Source organism: Alosa pseudoharengus, unplaced genomic scaffold, assembly GCF_046254945.1.
Source record: "Alosa pseudoharengus isolate Yale_2024_CS ecotype anadromous, Long Island Sound unplaced genomic scaffold, YU_APseudo_1.1 YU_APseudo_1.1_scf_23, whole genome shotgun sequence".
NCBI classification, from domain to species: Eukaryota; Metazoa; Chordata; class Actinopteri; order Clupeiformes; family Clupeidae; genus Alosa; species Alosa pseudoharengus.
The window spans coordinates 15,305,575-15,326,897 of NW_027468685.1; the positions used below are offsets into that span (position 1 = coordinate 15,305,575).

Here is a 21,323-nt window from a genome sequence, read left to right on the forward strand (position 1 = left end):
AACATTGTGCCGTGAGGCGTCAAGGAACTTGCCGGAACTGTAGCCGAGGCCAGAGATGGGAATCGGGGGGGAAGAATGAGGTGTTTCTTCAAGGACCGGAGCGGGCCAAGACACAGTCACATGGCGGTCTCCTCAGAGACCCTTCCAAAAAAACATAAGTTCTAGATCTTTCTTTTTGGAAGCAGCAGTGTAGCTGTAGCGTTGGTCAGGTTGCAGGTTGTCATCATTATCAAAGCAGCCTCGTCGTCAATCAAAGTTGGTTTTTGGTTCTGGCTTTCTTTCTCCACACTCTGGCACAGGTTCACCCAATATGACCCGCAGGAGAATCACAGGGGCCAGAGTGTACTGGTTAAGTCTGCAAAACTCTTCATCAATAACCCCTCTGTTTGTATGTTTTGGACATTTGAAAGCAAGGTTATTGATTCCTGCCTGGAGCACTGTAACGAAAATACATTCCCGGAACAAGTCACGTGTGCACTCTGAACATGAAGGTAAGGTGTGTACGTGCTTGTGATTGTGTGTGTGTGTGTGTGTGTGTGTGTGTGTGTGTGTGTGTGTGTGTGTGTGTTTATATGTGTGTTTATATGTGTGTGCCTGTGAGTGTGCGCAAGTGTATGTGTATGTCAGGATGTTGGTTAAAAAGCCTGAGGGGCCCATTGACCTTTTCCTCTACAGCAAAGGTGATCTGTCCATACAAACACATACACACATACACACACACAACCCCACACACACACACACACACCCCTGGGAAGGGTCTTTCCGGCCGGCAGCACAGCTAGGCTAAGGAAAGGGGACTGACTGCATCTGAAGGCTGCGAGCTGCAAGGGAAACAAACCGCGCGGAAGAGGGCTGGAGAAGGCAGATGATGTGCGTACGTGAGGGAAACAGATGAGAATCCAGGGGCAAGAGGGACTTGGGAGCCCAACTGGGGCAGCTGATGGGGGTTTGGGGGAGCATTAGTGACACCTCCATGTGAAAGAGGCAGTAAGAAAACCATCAGCCATCTGCCATTCTACACTCATGCTGTCTTCTAAAAATAGAGTGCAGCCAGGTGATGGTATAGAAACAAAGGGGGGTATTTTTTACATAACACAGCATATGCTACTGCTATATCATAAACAACATGATGTTACACAAGTGTGATTTGAAGAGGCTGAGACAGATCTATGATGTGGTAATTTTAATCGTTCCTTCTATGACAGTGACACGCAATGTCTGGGAAATTCTGAAATTCTGTTCTGAATTCATCTTCGAAATTTATGCAATATTTAGCATCATAACGAAGCACCACACAATTTCAAAAATACCAATGTGTCAATCTATAGCTACAGTAGTTGCTGACATTTTAACCGCATTCGATATGTTTGTTTCTACTATGCAAATAAACAAAGTCAGGCAGCTTAAAACACAGTCAGAGAGCTCTTTTCCAGCCTCTCGTCACACCTGAAGACTGTGGACTTTGGAGGGGAATCAAAGAGCTCCTTGGCTGCTGCTGACAATGGAGTTGATTTTTCCCCTCGCTGCTGTGTTCCAAGAGGAGAGGAGAGGAGAGAGCAGCTATGCGCAGCCCTGGCATAAATCACCACTGGGCCAACTCCTGCACAAAGCAAGAAAATACTACTGCCCAGGCCTAGCCTCCCCCTTATCAACAAAAAACACACACACACGCACACACGGAAGAAAAGCAGACATTACCCACAAACACACACAGACATGCAGACACACACAAAAACACTAGTATTTGTACCCAAGTACATGCACGAGCACACAAGCAAACACACTGGTATCTCTGCCCAAGCACATTTACACACACACACACACACACACACAAGTTCACCTCTCTAAGCAAATACACATACAGACATGAACACACACACATACACACAGAGTTCAACACAGTCTTGGCTATATAAATGGAAAGTCTGCCTTTCCATCAAGAACTGCCTTCAGTCATCAAGAAAAGAAATGACACAACAACAGAACCAAACAACTCGCTGGACGCTGCTTTCTACACTGCACTCATGAGTAGGTCTGAACCTGCGGTTCCTCTCGTACTGAGCAGGATTACCATTGCAACAACACATCATCAGTAGGGTAAAACTAACCAGTCTCACGACGGTCTAATCCTAATTCACATTCCCTATTAGTGGGTGAACAATCCAACGCTTGGTGAATTCTGCTTCACAATGATAGGATGAGCCCAAGGATCAAAAAGCGACGTCGCTATGAACTCTTGGCCGCAACAAGCCACACTGGTACAAGCTCATGGATGGACACACACAAAAACACACAAGCAAACACACTGGTATCTCTACCCAAGCTCATGGACACACACACACACACACACACACACACACACACACACACACACACACACACACACACACACACACAAAAACACACTAGTTCACCTCTCTAAGCACATACATACGCATACAGACATGATCATTCACACATACAGTACACACAGAGTTCAACATAGTCTTGGCTATATTAATGGAAAGTCTGCCTTTCCATCAAGAACTGCCTTCAGTCATCAAGAAAACAAATGACACAACAACCGAAGCACACAACACGCTGGGCGCTGCTTTCTACACTGCACTCATGAGTAGGAGGTTCTCCTCAAAGGCTTAAACTTGGAATGGCTGAATGAGACTTAATGCTTACAGCTTAAAATGCGCTGTGCTCTGTCTGTGTGTGTGTGTGTGTGTGTGTGTGTGTGTGTGTGTGTGTGTACAGCGGGGAAAATAAGTATTGAACACGTCAATATTTTTTTCAGTAAGTATACTTCCAGTGAGGCTATTCGCATGAAATTTTCACTGGACATTAGTATTAACTTAGGTAATCCACACATATATAAAAACCCAAACATTAATGTCTATAAGTAGAGTTAGAGTTAAGAGTTATGAGTAAAAAAGTGGAATGGCACAGGGAAAAAGTATTGAACACGCTAAGAAAAAGCAGTACACAAATGCAAAGAATGGCAAGGAACAAACTGGAATCTATAAGTAGTTAGAGAAATTATCCCTCCTATCTGTGCAACTTGATATAAGCTGGGTAAGTACATACTGGTGGGCTATAAAAAGGTTTTTTGTTACCAAGGTGTCAAACAAGAAACATTTCATAATGGGTAAAAGCAAAGAGCTCTCCCAAGACCTTTGCAACCTTATTGTTGCAAAACATATCAATGGAACTGGTTACAGATGCACATCAAAACCTCCGAAGCATCCAGCAAGCAGTATTGGAACAAATGTCTGCAAGTGGAAGGAACATCACTGCATCATCACTGGCCATGCACAGGATCTCCTTGCAAGATTTCTGACCAGGAAGTCAGAAAGATAGTCAGAAGAGTAGCCCAAGAGCCAAGGACCACTCGGCCATGGCCTCTATGCACGCTCATCCCGCATGACTCTATTGCTGAAGAAAAACATGTCAAAGCTTGTTAAAAGTTTGCTACACAACATTTGGACAATCCTATGAAATACTGAGAGAATGTATTCTGGTCAGGCGAGAGCAAAATTGAACTTTTTGGATGTCATACTACACACCATATTTGGAAGAGAAATGGCACTGTGCATCACCCTAAAAATACCCTACCAACAGTGAGGTTTGGAGGTGGTGGCATCATGGTGTGGGGCTGTTTTTCATCTCATGATACTAGCAGACTTCATACAATTGAAGGAATGATGAATTGAGTCATTTTGGTCTGGGAGAATCTTGACCATCCACCAGGATGATGAGGATGAGACATGGCTAGACCTTCCAGCAGGACAATGATCCAAACCATTCAGCAAAGGAAACTCTCAATTGGTTTCAGAGAAAGGAAATCAAGGCCCTGACTTCAATCCAATTGAACAGTTTTGGAAGTTAACTAAAGATCAGGATTCACAAGAGGGACCCCTGGAATCTTCAATATTAAAGGACTATCTGTTGAAAAGAATGGGCCAAAATCACACCAGAATACTGTAACTGGTTAGTTTCGTCATACGGGAAATGCCTTGAAGCTGTCATTACGAATAAAGGCTTTTCCACAAGAAATTTCAGCAGGCGTGTTCAATACTTTTTTCCTGTGTCATTCCACTTTATTACACATAACTCTATCTATGGACTTTAATGTTTGGATTTTTTTATATGGGTGGATTATCTGAGTTAATACTAATGTCTGGTGAAAATTTCATGCAAGTAGCCTCATTGGAAGTATACTTACTGAAAGAAATGTTGACGTGTTCAATACTTATTTTCCCCGCTGTATGTGTATAGAATATGCTCATATCTAATACTAATTCTATGATAGTTTCATGCTCTGGCAACTCCCACAGCTAAATGGAGATATTGTTTATTTATTTATTTATTTTTTAATTATTTGTTCATTCAGCTCGAGCGCTCACTTCATGCGACACATTCTTAACCGTCTTGGCTCTGTCATGTGCATCTGCTGTCCCAGTCCCACCCACCTTCCCTTCCTTCCTTTTCAATGTCAGGAGACAGGAGATTTGGGCAAATAGCCCTGTGTGTTTATGCATGCATGCATGTGTGTGTGTGTGTGTGTGTGTGTGTGTGTGTGTGTGTGTGTCAAACTGAAGGTGACCTTGGCCAGTGTCAGTCTCAACTATTAAGGAGCAGTGAGGAGGAGGAGGACAATGACAATGACGAATTCAGGTGGGAGTGTTTCAAACATGTCTAACTCTGCAACAACTATGGCTAATATCTATGTCTAGTCTCTTACATCTGTAACCTGCTTATTGGTCTGATTCTATCCAAGTTCCAAGTGAGAGTGGCCCAACAGTGTCACAAAAGGAAACAGATCTAATGAGAAGAAAAATAAGATTGTGCGCTTCCTTCCCCTGTCTGGTACACAAAAGCATAGAAATTGCTCACGACTCACGACGACTGAGACTGATTAAAGAGAGATGGAGAAGGGGAGAGAAGAAGAGACATGGAGTAGCACAAGAGGAAGAAAAAGACAAACTAGACAAAGATGAGAACAGTACAGTAAGTAAGCCAGAGGCAGAACGGACGAGGAGAATGGACAAGCTAATGAGATAACGCGAGCAAAAAAAAAAAAGACGAGAGAAAGAGTGTGTCTGACAGAGAGTCTAACAACACCTGGTGCAACTGTTTTCTCTTGGCAGTTGGTGGTAGTCTCAGTACTCTCTCCTCCGTACAGTCTAGTTACTGTATTTATGAGGACTCGCACAATAAAAGGTGAAAATGAAAAATGTATATATGATTGGGTATTAGAATAAAATCTTAAAGCAACTTTAAATAAATATGTTTTACAAACATGCTTAGAAAATTAAATGTGCGCAATTCTGTGTTTATGTAATTGCAAATCGATGAATGACCACTTTACCTGACCCATTTTACTTTAAGAACATTTTACAATATAGAACGTCGATGCTATTTAATGCTTTAATGTTATTTAATGCTACAAGCCCATATTCCTACATTCTCAGCACACCTAGTACATCAGGGTACTGCTAAAGTGTCCACTACTGACCAGTCTCCAATCAATATTACTCTGATATGACACTAGTCTACAAAGAATCACATAGTGCATTACAGGGATTAACCCTTCAATCTTTTTTAAAGAGATTACGGGTGGAGATTTGCTTTAATGTTTCCTGCACCCTTACTGTAGTCAGTTGCGATGAACAGCAGTCACAGGGGTTGTAACCAAGGTGACCATAACATTCTGTTCTCTAAGCAACAGCTGTGGCTCTCAAACAAACAAGACCAACAAAAAAAAAAAGAAAAACGCGTCCCAACACATGTGTACACAGCCTTATGCAAGTCTCTCGTTTGATAACACACTGATCCAGTTTGCATAGCACACGTGACCCAAGAACACTGCATTCTTCCATAGCCTTCACCACAAACCGCATAACACACCGGCATCTTTCAAGCAACTATTTAGGGGCCCCTTCGGCATTAAGCCTTCCTACTCTTCCTGACGACAATGAATTACTGAATCTCTAAATCAAAAAATAGGACAACGGACTTCTGCTCCGATTTATCAAGTGCTGCTATCCAGGAATGCTCTTGGAAACTTAGCGAGGATAACTGCGAAGCGCTCCTCTCCCGAGACGCCCCATCAGCTAAGAAGTCGGCTCTTCAGTGTTGTCTTCTCCGCTAGTTTGATATACGAGAAACGATCTGCCTTCTTTTGCAGGCAGGGCTTGGGTGTTCTTGGAGAGTGACCGAGGCTGATGGAAAGAGCATCCATCGCCATTACCCACCAGAGACGAGTAAGGCAGACAGCTTGTCCACATGTCCAGTCCCGGGCAAGCCACACTGCTGGAGCTCACTTTGACTTAGGAACAATAAAAGCCTCTGTCATCCTCCTCACACATACACACACACACACACACACTTTTTCCCCAGATCATATGTTTATGAAATGTGTGTGTGTGTGTATGTGTGTGTGTGTGTGTGTGTGTGTGTGTGTGTGAACAGCACATGATCCATCAGTCGTTGTTGAAAGCCTCAGCATGGAGTACAAGACATTGGCATCCGTGGCTAGACAAGCTCCACTCTCTTCATAAGAGGAGCCAGAAGAGGTTATACAATCAGTCTCCTGGAGTCTACCACTCGGCAGTCTGATGGCCCTACCAGACGAGAGGACAATGGACCACCTTCTAAACAAAAAACAAAGGCTCGAGAGGTGAACCAAACCCTACAGGAAGTGCATATGTCCAATGTGGAATCATGACCGCCACAGATTTCCTCCTGTGAACTGGCTGAGCATGTCTGTGAAGACAGTCATTGGTGGGTTGTGCTCGTGTTTTTTTTTTTTATTTTTTTAAACTTATACTCCAACCAGATGTTCCAGATGTGAAGTAACCGGCTTCCCTGGTCATGGTTGTCTGCAGCGCGTGAGGGGGCAGACGGACACTGTGTCGTTTATGGCCTGTGAGTCTGAGACAAGCAGTTCTTAATGGTTAAAGCCAAGAGGGTCAACTAACACCTAGGCTTCCACCTAGTGTGTGTGTGTGTGTGTGTGTGTGTGTGTGTGTGTCATTGTTGTCACCTCTAATTCTACTAAAGCATCTCAGAGCAAAGGCTGGTAATCATTCACTAATTAAAAGAAGAGGATGGATAGACGGGTTAGGATAGATGGGTTTCATTTTAAAAGCGAAAGAAACAATGGGGGAAAGATAACTGCACCATCAATAAAGATTATGACACTTCATGGGCTCATTACATTAATTAGAGATATATTGCTATTTGCTTCCACAACCTTCACCAAAGAGGGAACTAGTGAACCATCCATTCTGAAAAAGGGTGAAAGAGAGAGAGAGAGAGAGAGAGAGAGAGAGAGAGAGAAGAACAGAGAACTGATATATGTGTGTGAGTGGTATGAGCATACTGTACAGACACACACCTGGACAGAGCTATAACTTTTGGAGTTTCAGCAAGGACAGCGCTGATGACAAATCATTTGCAGGCTTAACTGGCTGATTGCAAGTGGACAGCCTGCACTGGCGATAAAGATGACTGATCGCAACCCTGCCCCTACCTCAGTCCATCCCGCTGACACCTATCAGGGCCGGCAGAAAATGTAACAGACGTCCCCTTGCCCCTCAAACAAGACCCCCACCCACCCACATACACACCCAAATGTAGTCTCGCCGGCAAATCCCCAGCTGTTCCAGTTAGAAATGTCATTACGCCTGAGAAGATCACAATCATACCAACGACAATTTTTGGGAAATTAATTTCTTTCCATTTCTGAAAAGAACAGCTGGCACAGTGAGTGTTTACAGTTTACGGCCCGCTCCTCTCCATCCCCTATCCCAGCTTCAAAGGACGAAAGTATTATAAATGCATTTATATAAATGCATACACTACATCAATCATGAGCTTATGGCTCTTTATCTCCTTGAAGAGTAGACGGGGATAGAGTGCAATATCTAAAGTACAGCTCAATGATAAAGGATACTGTATGGGAGGGAGAGGGAGAGGGAGAGGGAGAGGGGGAGGGAGAGGGAGAGGAGGAGGAGGGGAGAACTCTGTGTGTGCTGCCTCACCAGCCTAGAGCATCAAAGTGGGGAGATCTAACTGATGACACAAGGAAGATGGCCGTGCTTATCCACAGATAAGCCTGTCCGGACAGCAAATGCTTACTTTCAGTGTCCTCTACCCCCTGACTACAAACTCTTACTAAGCTTCACTATGACAGAAAAAAAAGGGAGACAGAGAGAGAGAGAGAGAGAGAGAGAGAGAGAGAGAGAGAGGACGCGAGCAAAATAGGGAGAGGGGGAGAGAGAGAGAAAAAAGGAGAGGGGGAGAGAGAGAGAGAGAGAGTGAAAATGAGAGAGAGATGAAGAGAGAGAAGGATGCCAGCAGCAAAAGGGAAGAAGGCCGAGGAAGGAGGTGGGTCAAAGGATAGTGATGGGACAACAACAACTTTTGGCATCATCTTCAAAATAATTTTCAATGGAATACACTTATGTAAAGACCAGATAAATCCCCCTGCTGTTCCCATGCTCTGTGCAATTCCGCATTTTGAGTTGGAACACCCCACAAAAATGTAGATAAGCAGTCAAAGCAGGACATTGCCAACAATATTGTCAATACACACCAGTTTGCAGCTATTAAGCTTTATACATTTTTATATACTTTTTTGCTCGGTAGATTGGTAGTTTTAGACTGAAATTCAAAAATGCTCCATTGAGTACCAGAAAGAAGAAATGGGGAAAAAGAATAAAGCAATTAGATTAAAGAGAACTAAGAGAGATACTAAGATAAAGAGAGACAGTCAACACGTAATGGTGAGAGAGTGTGAATGACAGTCGGGTGAATATAGGTAAAAGGATCAGAGAGAGAGAGAGAGAAGGCAAAGGATGATTCAGACAGACAGCACAGACACTTTCAGATATGATAGAAAGAACAAAGAGAAATAGAGAGAGAGGGAGGGAGAGAGAGAAAGAAAGTGAATCAGCGGCAATTCGATATAATAATACAAAAAGCGATGCTATTTATACTTTGTTTATTAGACCTCACCAGTGTTCCACTTTAAGTGGTTTCTTGTATTATAAAGAGAAAAAAAATACTAACGGAGTGAGTCATTGATTTAATCTTTTTTACATTCTCCGAGATTAATTCCCTTTGTAACTTGGAATACAACAAGTCATTCAATTTATTTTCCCAGGTTTTCAGTTCCTTAAAAGACTTTAACATTCAGTATGAAACACTTTGTGAAGAACAGTCGAGTCAGAGTATGCAGTGACAAAAGAATAAACGGCAGCAAATAGAATAACTCAACAGAACGCTGTGATGAATAACCAAACTTAAGGTTCCCAGCTCGGTAAAGACCTAATAATGTCGGCTTTCAATCATATTTACTCACGAATGTGTATTCAGTGAATACCGAATTGAGCAAATGAATGCTGTGTAACCACTTCTCTCACTCCCTGCTCCTCTCTCCCATACTCGCTTTCCCTCTCTCCCTCTGTAGCACCAGAATTTACATGATGTCTTTGGAGTGCCTCGTTGGATTCGGCAATGTCAGAGTCAACCAAGTACAAACGGCAATCTACTGGAGGCCTGCTCGATGACCTTAAAAACACAAGAACAAAGAAGTTGTCCAGCGAAGCGTGCGCTGTGGAATGCATTCTACTTGACTATCAACACCGCCACGATCTCAATTACCCGGTCAACCCCAGGCAGCGAGTGCTGGCCAAAACCTCTCGGCCCGCTTGAAAGCCATTTTCCTTTATATAAAGGGAGAGAGCGCGACCCGGGCGGTAACGATCAGCGTGAATAGGCTCGTAAATCCATCCGGGGAAGGAAGACGGTTTCGTAATGAAAAGCCAACCAAACTCAAAAACATTGTCAGGTTTAAATTGATTTAGGATTGCCGTTAAAAACCTTGAGGTTCGAGGTTGCGCTTGTACACTGGCCTGCCTGCAAGCACCTCACCTTGCACCACACCGCAGCCTTTAAGCAGAGCCAAGTGGGTGAGTGAGGGGTCAGCCATGTTTGCAGAAAGAAAGAAAGAAAGAAAGAAAGAAAGAATGTCGGGAGAAGTGGTGGTCTGGGAAAGTCAAACTTTTGCTTTTGAGGGAAATGTTTATCCAAGACCTTAGGTTGGGGGGCTTTGGCACTCGGCAAAAAGAAGCAGTATGAGGACAGGCATAGTTGAATAAGAGTCAAGTGGGCAATATCAGAGTTATAATACGACACAGGCACAGTTGAAATGCTCAGCTTCCAGTGGTGAACAGAAATTCTAGCTTTTAAGTTCAGACTTTCCAAGGACTTCTCCTTTTCAGCATGGCATATTTGCAGGGCTTGCAAAAAAATGCTTTGAAGGCCCAAAACTTTCACTAGCCCAACACGGCTGTTGGGCAGCTGTGGCCTACTGGTTAGGTGAAAGGTTGTGGTTTAATCCCCGACCAGTAGGAAAAATGTGGGTGGGGGAGGTGGTTGAGCACTGCTCTCCCATGCCCACATTCACGGCTGAACTGCCCTTGAGCAAGGCACCTAACCCCACACTGCTCCTCGAGTGCCACTGTAGCAAGGCAGCTCACTGCTCTGGGTTAGTGTGTGCTTCACCTCACTGTGTGTTCACTGTGTGCTCTGTGTGTTCACTAATTCATGGATGGGATAAATGCAGAGACCAAATTCCTTGTATATGCAAGTATACTTGGCCTATAAACCTGATTTACATTTTAACATTTACAAATAAAGAAAGGATAATATTTTAACCTACCTATTTTAGAAAACAAGGAAAGGAATAATATTCAAGCTACAATGGAGGATAGTAACAATAAATACTACTACCAGAGGAATGAGAGTGCAGAAGTATAAATACTAGTTAAGTGTATCAAAGGAGATAGTGGTAGAGGGAGAATGGAATTGGCAGAGGTCATACCTGGGTCAGGGCTGGCTGCCTCCTCCTTGTCATGTTCCTCATGCCACTGCATTGTCCTGTGGTAGCTCAGCATCACTTCCCACAATGCCTTGCAGAGGTCAGTCAGGCAGGGGATGTAGCTGTCTGTGGTGATGTGCTGAGAAAGGGATGAAAATAATAAATACCAATACAAAGAGGGAAAGGTATAGAGAGAGAGAGGGGGGGACAGAGAGACAGGAGAGAGAGAGAGGTTAAGGCTCATTTCATCATTGCACTGTCACACTATCACCACTGCACTCAATCACAGAAAACATTACCTTCCGTCACTTGCAAATCTTTAGCATATGAATAGACTCTACTTGATCCCAATCAATGATAAGTATTCAGACTGACCTGACGCTACTATCTGTATATTCTGTGAACAACCTTGCATTATCAGGCTGCATAAATCCTTGAACATAATACCACATGACAGAACCTCCACCAAAGCAATCCTTGGCAACAAATTTTTGTTTTTCTACCTGAACACCTCTTTAATTACTGATTTAATTACTCCGTTAATTGCAGAGCCAGGCAGAGGCACGGTGCAGGTATTTTTTCATTGCGCTGCTCCTGACGGGGAACTCATTAAGACAGCGGTGCAGAGCAAACCAGCAGCTGCGGCGTGATCGCTGAAACACATCCGCCCACCGATGTCGCACGGCCACACAACCCAGGCGGAGACGAGGCAAAAGCTTCCTTTGCGTCACCGCTAGTGAGAGCACTGTTGCACCGTTTTTCGTACCCGAAAGACACATTGGGTTGCTTCTAACGGTGAGCACAGGCCAGACGGAACGAGGCGAGGAGAGACGATCCGATCCAAGCCGGCGGTTCTATTCGGAGGGTTTGAGTTTTGAAAGCTAACCGAGCGTTACCGCTCAAGTCTGCCGGGGTGCTGTCCGACACGGTCCACTAAATCTGAGTGTGTGACATTTTCAGGAAATGTTAAAAGAGACGAGTGGAGCGAAGGGGAGTCAATAAAAATAGACGCAGCAATGATGGATGCACTCAGTCGTGGTTTACATTTATTGTGGCTAAAATCCAAAGGTAACTTTCGGAGGCAGGCCGGCTTGGCCTTGACTAGGCCTGGGAGCTGTGGAGGCTGACTTTCTAGCCTGGCTGATGTCTATGGAAGGGAAGGAAGGAGGTGGGGGGGAGGAGGAATAGGCAACCCTTCATTTAGCCTTGTGAGAAGATTGGCTGTTTTGATGGGAGTTTGTGCAGAGCCTTAACCTCAAACCAACCTGGGAAGCATTATCATTCCACCAGAGGATTCTGAGAAGAGAGCCCAAAAGTATCCTAAGGGCAAAGCTAAAAACCACTACCACACACACACACACACACACAGACACACACACACACACACACACATTAAGGCCTGACAGAGTGTGCCAATATTCTGTCACTTTACTTGGGATGAAAAAAGGTAAGGGGTAAAAAAGGAGTGAATGGGGAAGCTAAAGTGTGGTGGTAGCGCCCAACACTGGTGCCTATGGGGACGCAGGTTTGGGTCCGGCCTGAGGTAATTTCCGGAACTCTATCCCCATCTCTCTCCCTCACAAAAATGTTCTCACCATCCTGTCAATTACAAATGATTTGAGATGGAGTAAACATCTGCATTTAAAACCTTAACAGAAATGATGTGCTTGCTGTACTTCCAAATGGATCTGGTAAGAACTTTTAATGTGCAGTATACTCTCCACAGTAGCATACTAGAAGTGTAATACTATTTTGAACCTAGCAGTGGCTTAAAGTAGAGATTTACTTTGACGTAGTGAGATTGCCTCATTACTCCTATTAACATCCCCAATAAAAATGTACAGTCATTATCATCCTAAATTATTTTATACTGAATTATTCCTCTGCTGAACTGAAGCAACTTGTCAGTCTTGTATTTTAAAGGAATACTAATTAGAGGTCAATGATGACAAAGAAGATGGCCTTTCAAATGAAACCTGAATTGGTCTCAGGTGAAAGAGTCATGGCTCATTTCCCTACCACACCACTGTGATTTCACCTTTAGTGATTCAATTAGTTTCAATATAATGTACTCTGACATTCATCATCAATTGTCCGTAGGATAATTAGAATCCAATGGCAATTTATCAGTCCACACTGCACTCCATGGATGTGAGTTAGCTGCAGAAGCAGGCTTGAGGAGACTGGCAATGGAGCTTAGCAAAGTAGCAATCATTTGCAGAGGTACCAGCAGAAACGGAGGCACTTGAACAGCTAAAATCGAAGCCCTATGGCCATCTTTCCAAACAAGTTTGTCCCAGCAAACCCAATAACTTGTAAATGCTTTCCTGGACTGTACATTTCCCACAAAGGATTGATACCGTTGTGAGCACACACACACAGTGAGCAAATATCGACTTTGGTTGGTTATTTCACAGTCACCTTTAAAGAGCTCGTCCTGGCTATTGATGGCAAGTAAATTTATGTTTTCATTACGTGTCGGCGTCACTAGATTTGATTAGAGTACAGCTAATATAAATCAATGCTCTGTGAAGGGGGATCAGCATGTTCACAAGGTCGAACACAATGAGACGCCTGACCCTGTTCCCTCAGTGCTGTTTCCAACTCTCTCTGAAACGTTGATCAGTTGGCGTGAAGAGGGGAAAACATTATTCTTGCCGACTTTTGATGTGGGTGGCCCCAAAAATTGAAAAATTAGAACACACACACACCGTATAATTCAATGAAAGGAGGGATTGCCATTTTGAAGATAAAACTAACCAATATAAATCCTCCCAAAATAATTCATAAAATACATGTCCTTGAACAAGGTGCATCCAATGTGCAAGCAGTGAGGCGAGACTGTCTTGACTCACACCTATGCAAACCTTTCATGAGTGTATTTGCCGATGTACAGTCAAAAGCAGGGGAGGATTTGCTCATGTCAAGAGTGTTCAAGCCCATTTATCACAATTTCATTGTGGGTGGAAAAGTTCTCCACACGCAAATGGCTGGGTGACCTCGACAGAGCTGAACTGCACTGAACGTGAATTAATTTCCATGCTTCATCGGCACAGAGGGAGAAGGTAAGGTGCTAACATTGAATATGAATCCAGAGCACAAATTACTGCCCGCGAATGAAATGGAACATTTTAATCGTCATTGTGATTGGCAAAAATAAAAGGGGTGGGTGCCTTTCACAACATATATATGAGTCTATTTCTCTTGCTCTCTTGATTTGACTTGTTGCCACGGGAGCTGAAATCAGGCGCTGTTGCTTGGTGATGATGACCGGGTGTGGGAACACTTCTGAGAGGGGGTGGTAAGGGATGGAGGGAGGGGTGGATCTTCAGCAATCCCAGATAAGAGAAAATGACATCCTTTCAGTGGCCGTCACCCCAGGCTATCAGAGGCTAAGGCAAACACACCAGGGGAATAGGAGTGGAAAGAGCCTCCGGTGAGTGGAATAGGATCTGCTGGGAGCCAGCCGACCACTTCACTTCACCCCGCTTACCTGTTACAGTACTTGGGGACATGGAATTGCCCAAAAAAGTGATAGCTAGGTCGTCGCTGCATGTGCAAATCTCCTTGTTCTAAGGCACTGATCTCACACCTCACACCACATGGTCACTCTTTAGCTGAAAGGGAGTATTTGTGTGAATGACAACAAGGAGGGTTGGTTCAGTGAAAGGAAAGATTTACTGAAAAGGCCTGCAACCCTGCTGTGCCACCCCCACAAACACTTCAACTCACGCCACCCACTCTACAAGCCACCGCTTCAGCTGATTCACTTCATCCAGAGACGTGCCCATGTTGCTGCAAAAACTGCAAGGAAGGAGAAGCAGGGTTTTTTTTTTTTTTTAAAGACAGTGAAAAATAGTGTCAGCAATCTTGAGGATCTGCAAAGCCAGCAAAATTGCCAGAGCCCATCCCCTCCATACCACCCCACGCTCCTCCATTGATGGAGACTTCATAGTGGAGAATCCAACACATTAATTCAGTCCCAGCAAAACGTAGATAGGCTGCTCTTTGGAAACACCTATTACGTCAACCACACTGCAACAATAAGAGCAAATAAATAAGGTCTCAGCTACTCCTCACAACAGACTGTCCAGCATGCACTGTAAACCCGAGGGGCATTTCTCATCACAAAGACTCAATGACCCCCATATTTCTTTGTAAAAGTGGATCATTCAAACAAATAATGAGCACATAGAAAGATAAAGGGCTTTGAAATGCTTTACTCATATTTTAGGCCTGATGAAATAATCTCTTCAAATGCACAGGAATCTGTTGCCTAATTGTTATTCTGTCCCTTCAGGTACTCATCACAACTAGACACTGATGAGACTCCGATATCCACAACCGTGAGGTAGGGCATATCACTGAGCCTATGACTACCCTGAGGGAGCATATGGTACCACCCAATCACATTAAACCTTTCATATTCCAGCTCATCAGAGAAATACTGCATGAACCATTTACAATCACTTGCTAGCACATTCTCTGTCATACATACAAATACATAGGAACACAACGTGATGGGTTTGATGGTGTGGCAATTCCACACAAGCTATTGTGGCTCACTGTGGTGTCCACGTGTGACCCCAGATGGCCCCTCAAAAACACATATGGATCATTCCGTGTCAATTCAGACAGAATGGAGGGAAATGGTTACTGTACATCTCAGATTTTGCACTAAATTTGTTTATATCCCAAAACTCCTTAAAATATTTTTGTTCAATTCCACTGTTTCCATATGTTTTTGCCCTTGAAGTTATTACAAGTTATTCTCGAAACTGCTTTATCTTGGAAACTTGTTTGGGCATTAATATCTTAAAATATAATATCTCAAAAAGTAGTATTCCTAGACTTACCTTACTTTGTAGGATGGGAGATAAACAGTCTGACAGTCCTCAGTATGATAAAATTGGTTTTATGTAATGCCCTACTGTGCATTCAGAACTAAGAGCAAAAATGTGGATATTGAGGGTATTATAGAGTAGTTCTTGTACCCATATGGCATCAGTCAATATTTTACCCACAAATGCAATACTTGATTATGCTGTGGCAATATTTAAGGTCTCCACAACATATGTCCATCCATCCATCCATCCATCCATCCATCCATCTATCTATCTATCTATCTATCTATCTATCTATCTATCTATCTATCTATCTATCTATCTATCTATCTATCTATCTATCTATCTATCCATCTATCTATCCATCTATCTATCCATCTATCTATCCATCCATCCATCCATCCATCCATCCATCCATTTCTCACTTCTCATGCTCATTCACAGTGAATGTTAACACTACCAACGCATGCCCTCCCTTATCAGTGCACGTTGGTGTAGCAGTCGCCAAGCTAATAGATGGAATTAATCAAATGTTCTTCTTTCATCTGCAACAAGGGTGGTGTGGGCTGAGCAAAGAAGCAGTGCAATCAGAAGACATCCAGCTAGCCTCCTCCCACAAGGGTCATGTCCCTCGCTGGGCAGCTGCAGGAACTACAGATGGGTCTAATGCAATAATTGAAATCCTAATGAAATCTCAATGAGACATTCCAATCACCAACATTATAAGAGGATTATCTTAAGTGTTAATCAAACAGATGTATAGTTCTTGTGGCTTTCTAAGCCAGTGTTTCCCAAAGTCTGGGTCACGACCCAGGAGATTTTATTTGGGTCGCCAGCACAATTTATTTTGTTTTATAGGCCTAACTGATACCATTTGTCATTTGATACCAGGAAAGCTAACAGTTTTCTATTAGGATGTAGATTGTTAACTACCACAGTCATGGTTTTGTCATAAAAGCTCATGAAACTGGCGCATGAAACTGGGGGACGAACGCATCGCAGAGGGGATGCCAGCATGGATATCTACCTCTCAAAATGAAACCGTTCTGTGGGGCGCCTGCCATGTACCTCGCAGTTGCAAACTGCAAGGGACATGAATCCGCCTATTTGCACGAACATTAATAGATACCAGCTCCTCAACTTTACCGATTCAAATCTAGTGACCGCGCTGTCAACTAAAGCAGACATCCATAGACCGGACATAAGGCCATTCAATTTGCATACAGTTTCGATTGCAGATGCAATCTTTAAAGTTAATAGCAACCTCCTCACATTCTTATTTCTGATTTAAAATGCACAACAGTGCATTATAGTCTACAATTTAAATGGGCATTTTAAACACTACTCCTCTCGTTTTCTACCTCGCTAACTCCAAAGTAAAGGCGCATTCTTCCGGCTATTGCGCAAACGCCCCTTGTTCTGATATAACGACTATACAATATAATATAATACAACAATACAATATAACGACTTGAGTTATTTGCTGTTTACATTGGAATTGACGTCCACAGTGTTATGGACCCATTTGTCTGCAACGCAACGTAGCCTACAACATTTTTTTTTAGAAATACAGGAACAGCTTACTATATTGACGAATGACGACAGCACAACATGCGAAAATTTCCCCTACTCTCGGATGCGCATTAAAACGTATCTTTTCAGTAGTCATTTCCAACTTTTCATGCTGATGGTGCTCAAAATGCAACACAACCGTGTTCAAAGCAGGGATCCTATAGCAATGTATGGTTGGGGGAGGCATAGAAAAGTTGGAGAACCTGTGGCCTAAAACAATATTCGTGGTTGCAGGGTAGATTTGAAGTGAAATGGGTCACACTGGTCTGTCATTTTTAAAAAGTGGGTCGCCAGAAAAAAAGTTTGGGAAACACTGTTTTAAGCTAATGTCACACTCTCCAAACTACACAATGTCAATAGCTGAACTCTACCTGATATAAGGACTTAAACAATTCTCTCTCTCCACTAGTAGGAAGGTAGAGTGCTCTGATGCCCCTCTACACTTATTGCCTAATTTACATTAAGAGGCATTAGCAAGAGTTGCATAATTAAATGATTTCATATTAGGTGCAGAGCCATGCACCCCAAAGGCTCAGTCATTGACAGCAGGAGTTAGCACACTCATGCAGCTAGCCGAAAGGCACCGAGTTTCACTGTTCGCTAATGACGATCACGCTCATTGCTATTCTGTGCAAAGAGCGGTCCGAGCAGAGAAGGGAGGGAAGGAAAAAAAGAAAAACGCTTGTGGGGTGGGGCAGAAGACTGAAGACTGATAAGCTTTTTTTGATAGGCCCTGAATGCCTCGACATCCTGAACAAAAACTCTCAGAACTCGGCTGGCGGAGTAGGAGGAGGAGGAGGAGGAGAAGGAGGAGGAGGAATGAAAAAGGAAGAGACACAGTCTGGTGTGCTAATGATAACAGTGGAAAAAGCAAATGAAGGCAGGTGCTCTTTACAAATGAGAGACCCAGCACAAAGCGGAGCAGCATGCTCCTTATTAATTCAGCCATCGAGAGGAAGAAACATGCTGTGGAAATGAGCAAACTTTCTCAAGATAATGACCAGTGCATGGAATGCAAAGCAGAGTTGTCACCCATGAAGGTATCAGTGACAATCCCAAGGTCAATTTCTTAATTAAGACTTGGGGAAAATGTGCAGTTGACAGCATAATCACCTTAACATAGTGACTGCCTGAAATGTTGCCTTAAGAATGACAACCATTAATCCAAAACAAGAAAACGAAAAAAATAAAAAAAATAAAAAAAACAGGTCTTACTTGGTGGACAGCAGACCAATCAAGGACAGCCAAAGGAGGTCAGATCAGGTCGTGGTCAAACCTGGTCATTATCATGCTACTGCTGTGTTATACGCAGGGTAATGAACCAGCTGCGGTAGACAGCGACAGAGAATGGGTGTGTTGTGTAAATGTGTTTACTCCGGGCCAAACTGAGCATAGTGGAAAATAAAGGAGGTAAGAAGACTACGATACAGTGAAGGGTAAGGGAGACCAGAAGAGGGGGATGTAGGGATTGAGGAATGGAGGGATGGAAGGATGGAGGGATGAGGAGTGGGGGGTGTATGAGGCAAAGACACAGACAGCATGAAAGAGCGACAGAATGGAGCAGGTAACGATGGCGTGATGTAAAATTCATCAGCCGCTTCCCCTTTCCCCGCATTAGGAGAGTGACCTTTGCAGTGGCATCCCCTCGCGCTTGAATTTTAATTCGCAAGACTCAGGGGTTAAAGGTCGTAAGAAGAGGGCCGCTGGTGGGCGGACTGATTTGCATAGCGGTTCCCCCGGCGGCCTCCCGAGTCTGCCGCGCCGAGTCGCCTTGACGGCTGCTCGGCAGTCGTGGAGGAGACCGAGGCCTCAGAGAGCCAAGGGTCTGTCTGAGTAGAAGTCTCAAACAGAGCCATATTCCCACAACTACATACTACAACCTTCTGACTATTCAAACTACAAGAGGCACAAGTCGGGGGGACGGGGGCTTAAGATACCTTTGGAGGTTTTCAGAGACGACATATATTGCCATAATGACATACAAACTGCTCTTGACAATCCTCACACTTCAGCGGAGTCCTCTGAGCTCTTATACGACAAGTGCAAACTGTGTGACCCCATTTTTTCACTGGTTAACATGCAGGCGGGTCCGCACGATGGCTTGCCTTCCAGTCCGATCAATCAGGAAGCCCCTGTGTGTGACACGCTGAATCAATCTGTAGTCTGGGCGTCTGGGCACTGAAGCAGAACGCACCAGACCTTAGCGAACTGACAATGTTAAAGTCTCACAAGGTAGGAGAGCATTCCAGTGAAACCAAAAAGAAAATAACAGAGAGAATATGGAGAGAATTTTCCCCAGATGAATTGCTTGTGTACAATGCCACAGTTGAATTAAAAAATGAATATGAAGATGGTCTGAACCCTAGACGCATAAATACTGTGTCTGTGTAGACAAACCCATAGTGACTCATCTTTGGACATACAGTATGCAGAAAGATATATGACCTAGAATACCTGCGTAAGTATGTATATGATTTTCAGAAGACAGCAATATTGAAACAGGTGCAGCTGCATATTTAGTCATGTAGAAAGTAGCAACTCGTCTTTGGTCACACACCCACACATACATATATATCCAGAAATATATGACAAGGTATACCTCAGTAAGGATGCATATGATTTTCAGACTGTGATATTGAAACAGGTGCAGATCTATATCATAAATATGACCTTTTCAAAAGTCAAAAGAAAATGTTACCTTTGGCTGACACCAGGATTATGTAAATTCCTCCTACACCAACAGTGCACAAGCAGGTACCCCTAACACAATTAAGACTCGGGAGATGGTTGAGTCACTGATTTAGCCGGAGAGATTCTTAGTCTCTTACACCCCCAGACAGACCACGAGACACGGCTGATTCATATGTGAATTAAGGTTTTTATGCATATAGTAATTGGGTGTGGGCCAGTTAAAAGTTCAAGTTAGGCTACATCGAGGAGTAGCTAAGCCCTGTTCTCGAGATGGAGCAGATAACATCCTCCATGTTCCCAGAGAGGCTTTAAATCAAATATATATATACATTTTTAAAAAAACTGGAGGTGGTACCATCTGGAATCTCATTATTTTGGAAATGTGTTTCAAAAGACGACGAAAAAAAAACATGTTCTCAATGGCACAGCCACTCTCTATCTGCTGGGAAATGAGAAAACTGACAGGTCAAGAAGACGGCCACCGTTTCATTTCTCTCTGAATGACAGAGTAAAAAATGGGAAGTTTTGAATGGTCTTAAATTACAGGTGCAGGGAATTTGGGAGAGAGCAGTTACAAGTTGACGTCTATGCCTGTACCCTTTGAAAAGACTATTATGCTTGTAGCTTAAGACTGTCAATGACAAACTTTGACAAGGTTATTAAAAGCATGAGCTATCGCAGCACCCAAACTTTTTTCTTTGAAATGCAACTCCATAACTGCCTCAAGTTAAGTGTGACTTCTACCTGATTTATGCACAGAAGTTAACATGCGTGCATGGTCTCACTAAAAAAGGTTTTCCAAAATGGATGTCTTTAAACCAGACCAGGAAGACAGATGTACAAACAGGCTGACTACCGACAGATTGCTGTACATCTCAAAGACTTCACGTCGAGTTTGCTCAAATGAAACCCTCTAACCCTGTGGAGGTGAATGGCCATTCATTTGAAACACAGCATTAAATTAGGCCGTAAAAAGGTTCTGGCAGACATCTCCATTATTAAACTCGATAAGCGGCACAGGCTTGAGGGTGAGAGAGACAGAGAGAGAGAGAGAGAGAGAGAGAGAAAGAGAGAGCGTTATTCATTTCCAGATGGATTGGGCAGTGTGCCCCCTCCCCAAGCGGCTGCCTCCATTGAGACCGTTTCCCATGAGTGCGGAAATTAATTACCCCATAAACACTGTGAATAAAAACCTTTCAAGCGATATCTGTTTCCTTGGTCTTCCGTCTTCATCTTGCTTCCTTCCTCTCTATCTCTCTTTCTCATCACCTCCTCTCTGCATCACTGTCTCTTCACCACTTTCATGTTCTCTCCATTTGTGTGTCTCTCTCTCTCCACTC

The 21,323-nt window shown here is 43.5% G+C and overlaps 1 protein-coding gene across 1 annotated transcript in view; it reads right to left on the minus strand.

Moving 5' to 3' along the window:
* The window catches only part of vps50 (VPS50 subunit of EARP/GARPII complex), a 138,578-nt gene that overhangs the window by 67,240 nt on the left and 50,015 nt on the right, over positions 1 to 21,323 (minus strand). Inside the window, exon 13 of the mRNA XM_076301733.1 lies at positions 10,880 to 11,015. Within this exon, the coding sequence (XP_076157848.1) occupies positions 10,880 to 11,015 (136 nt within the window). The remainder of the gene's footprint in view (positions 1 to 10,879; positions 11,016 to 21,323) is intronic.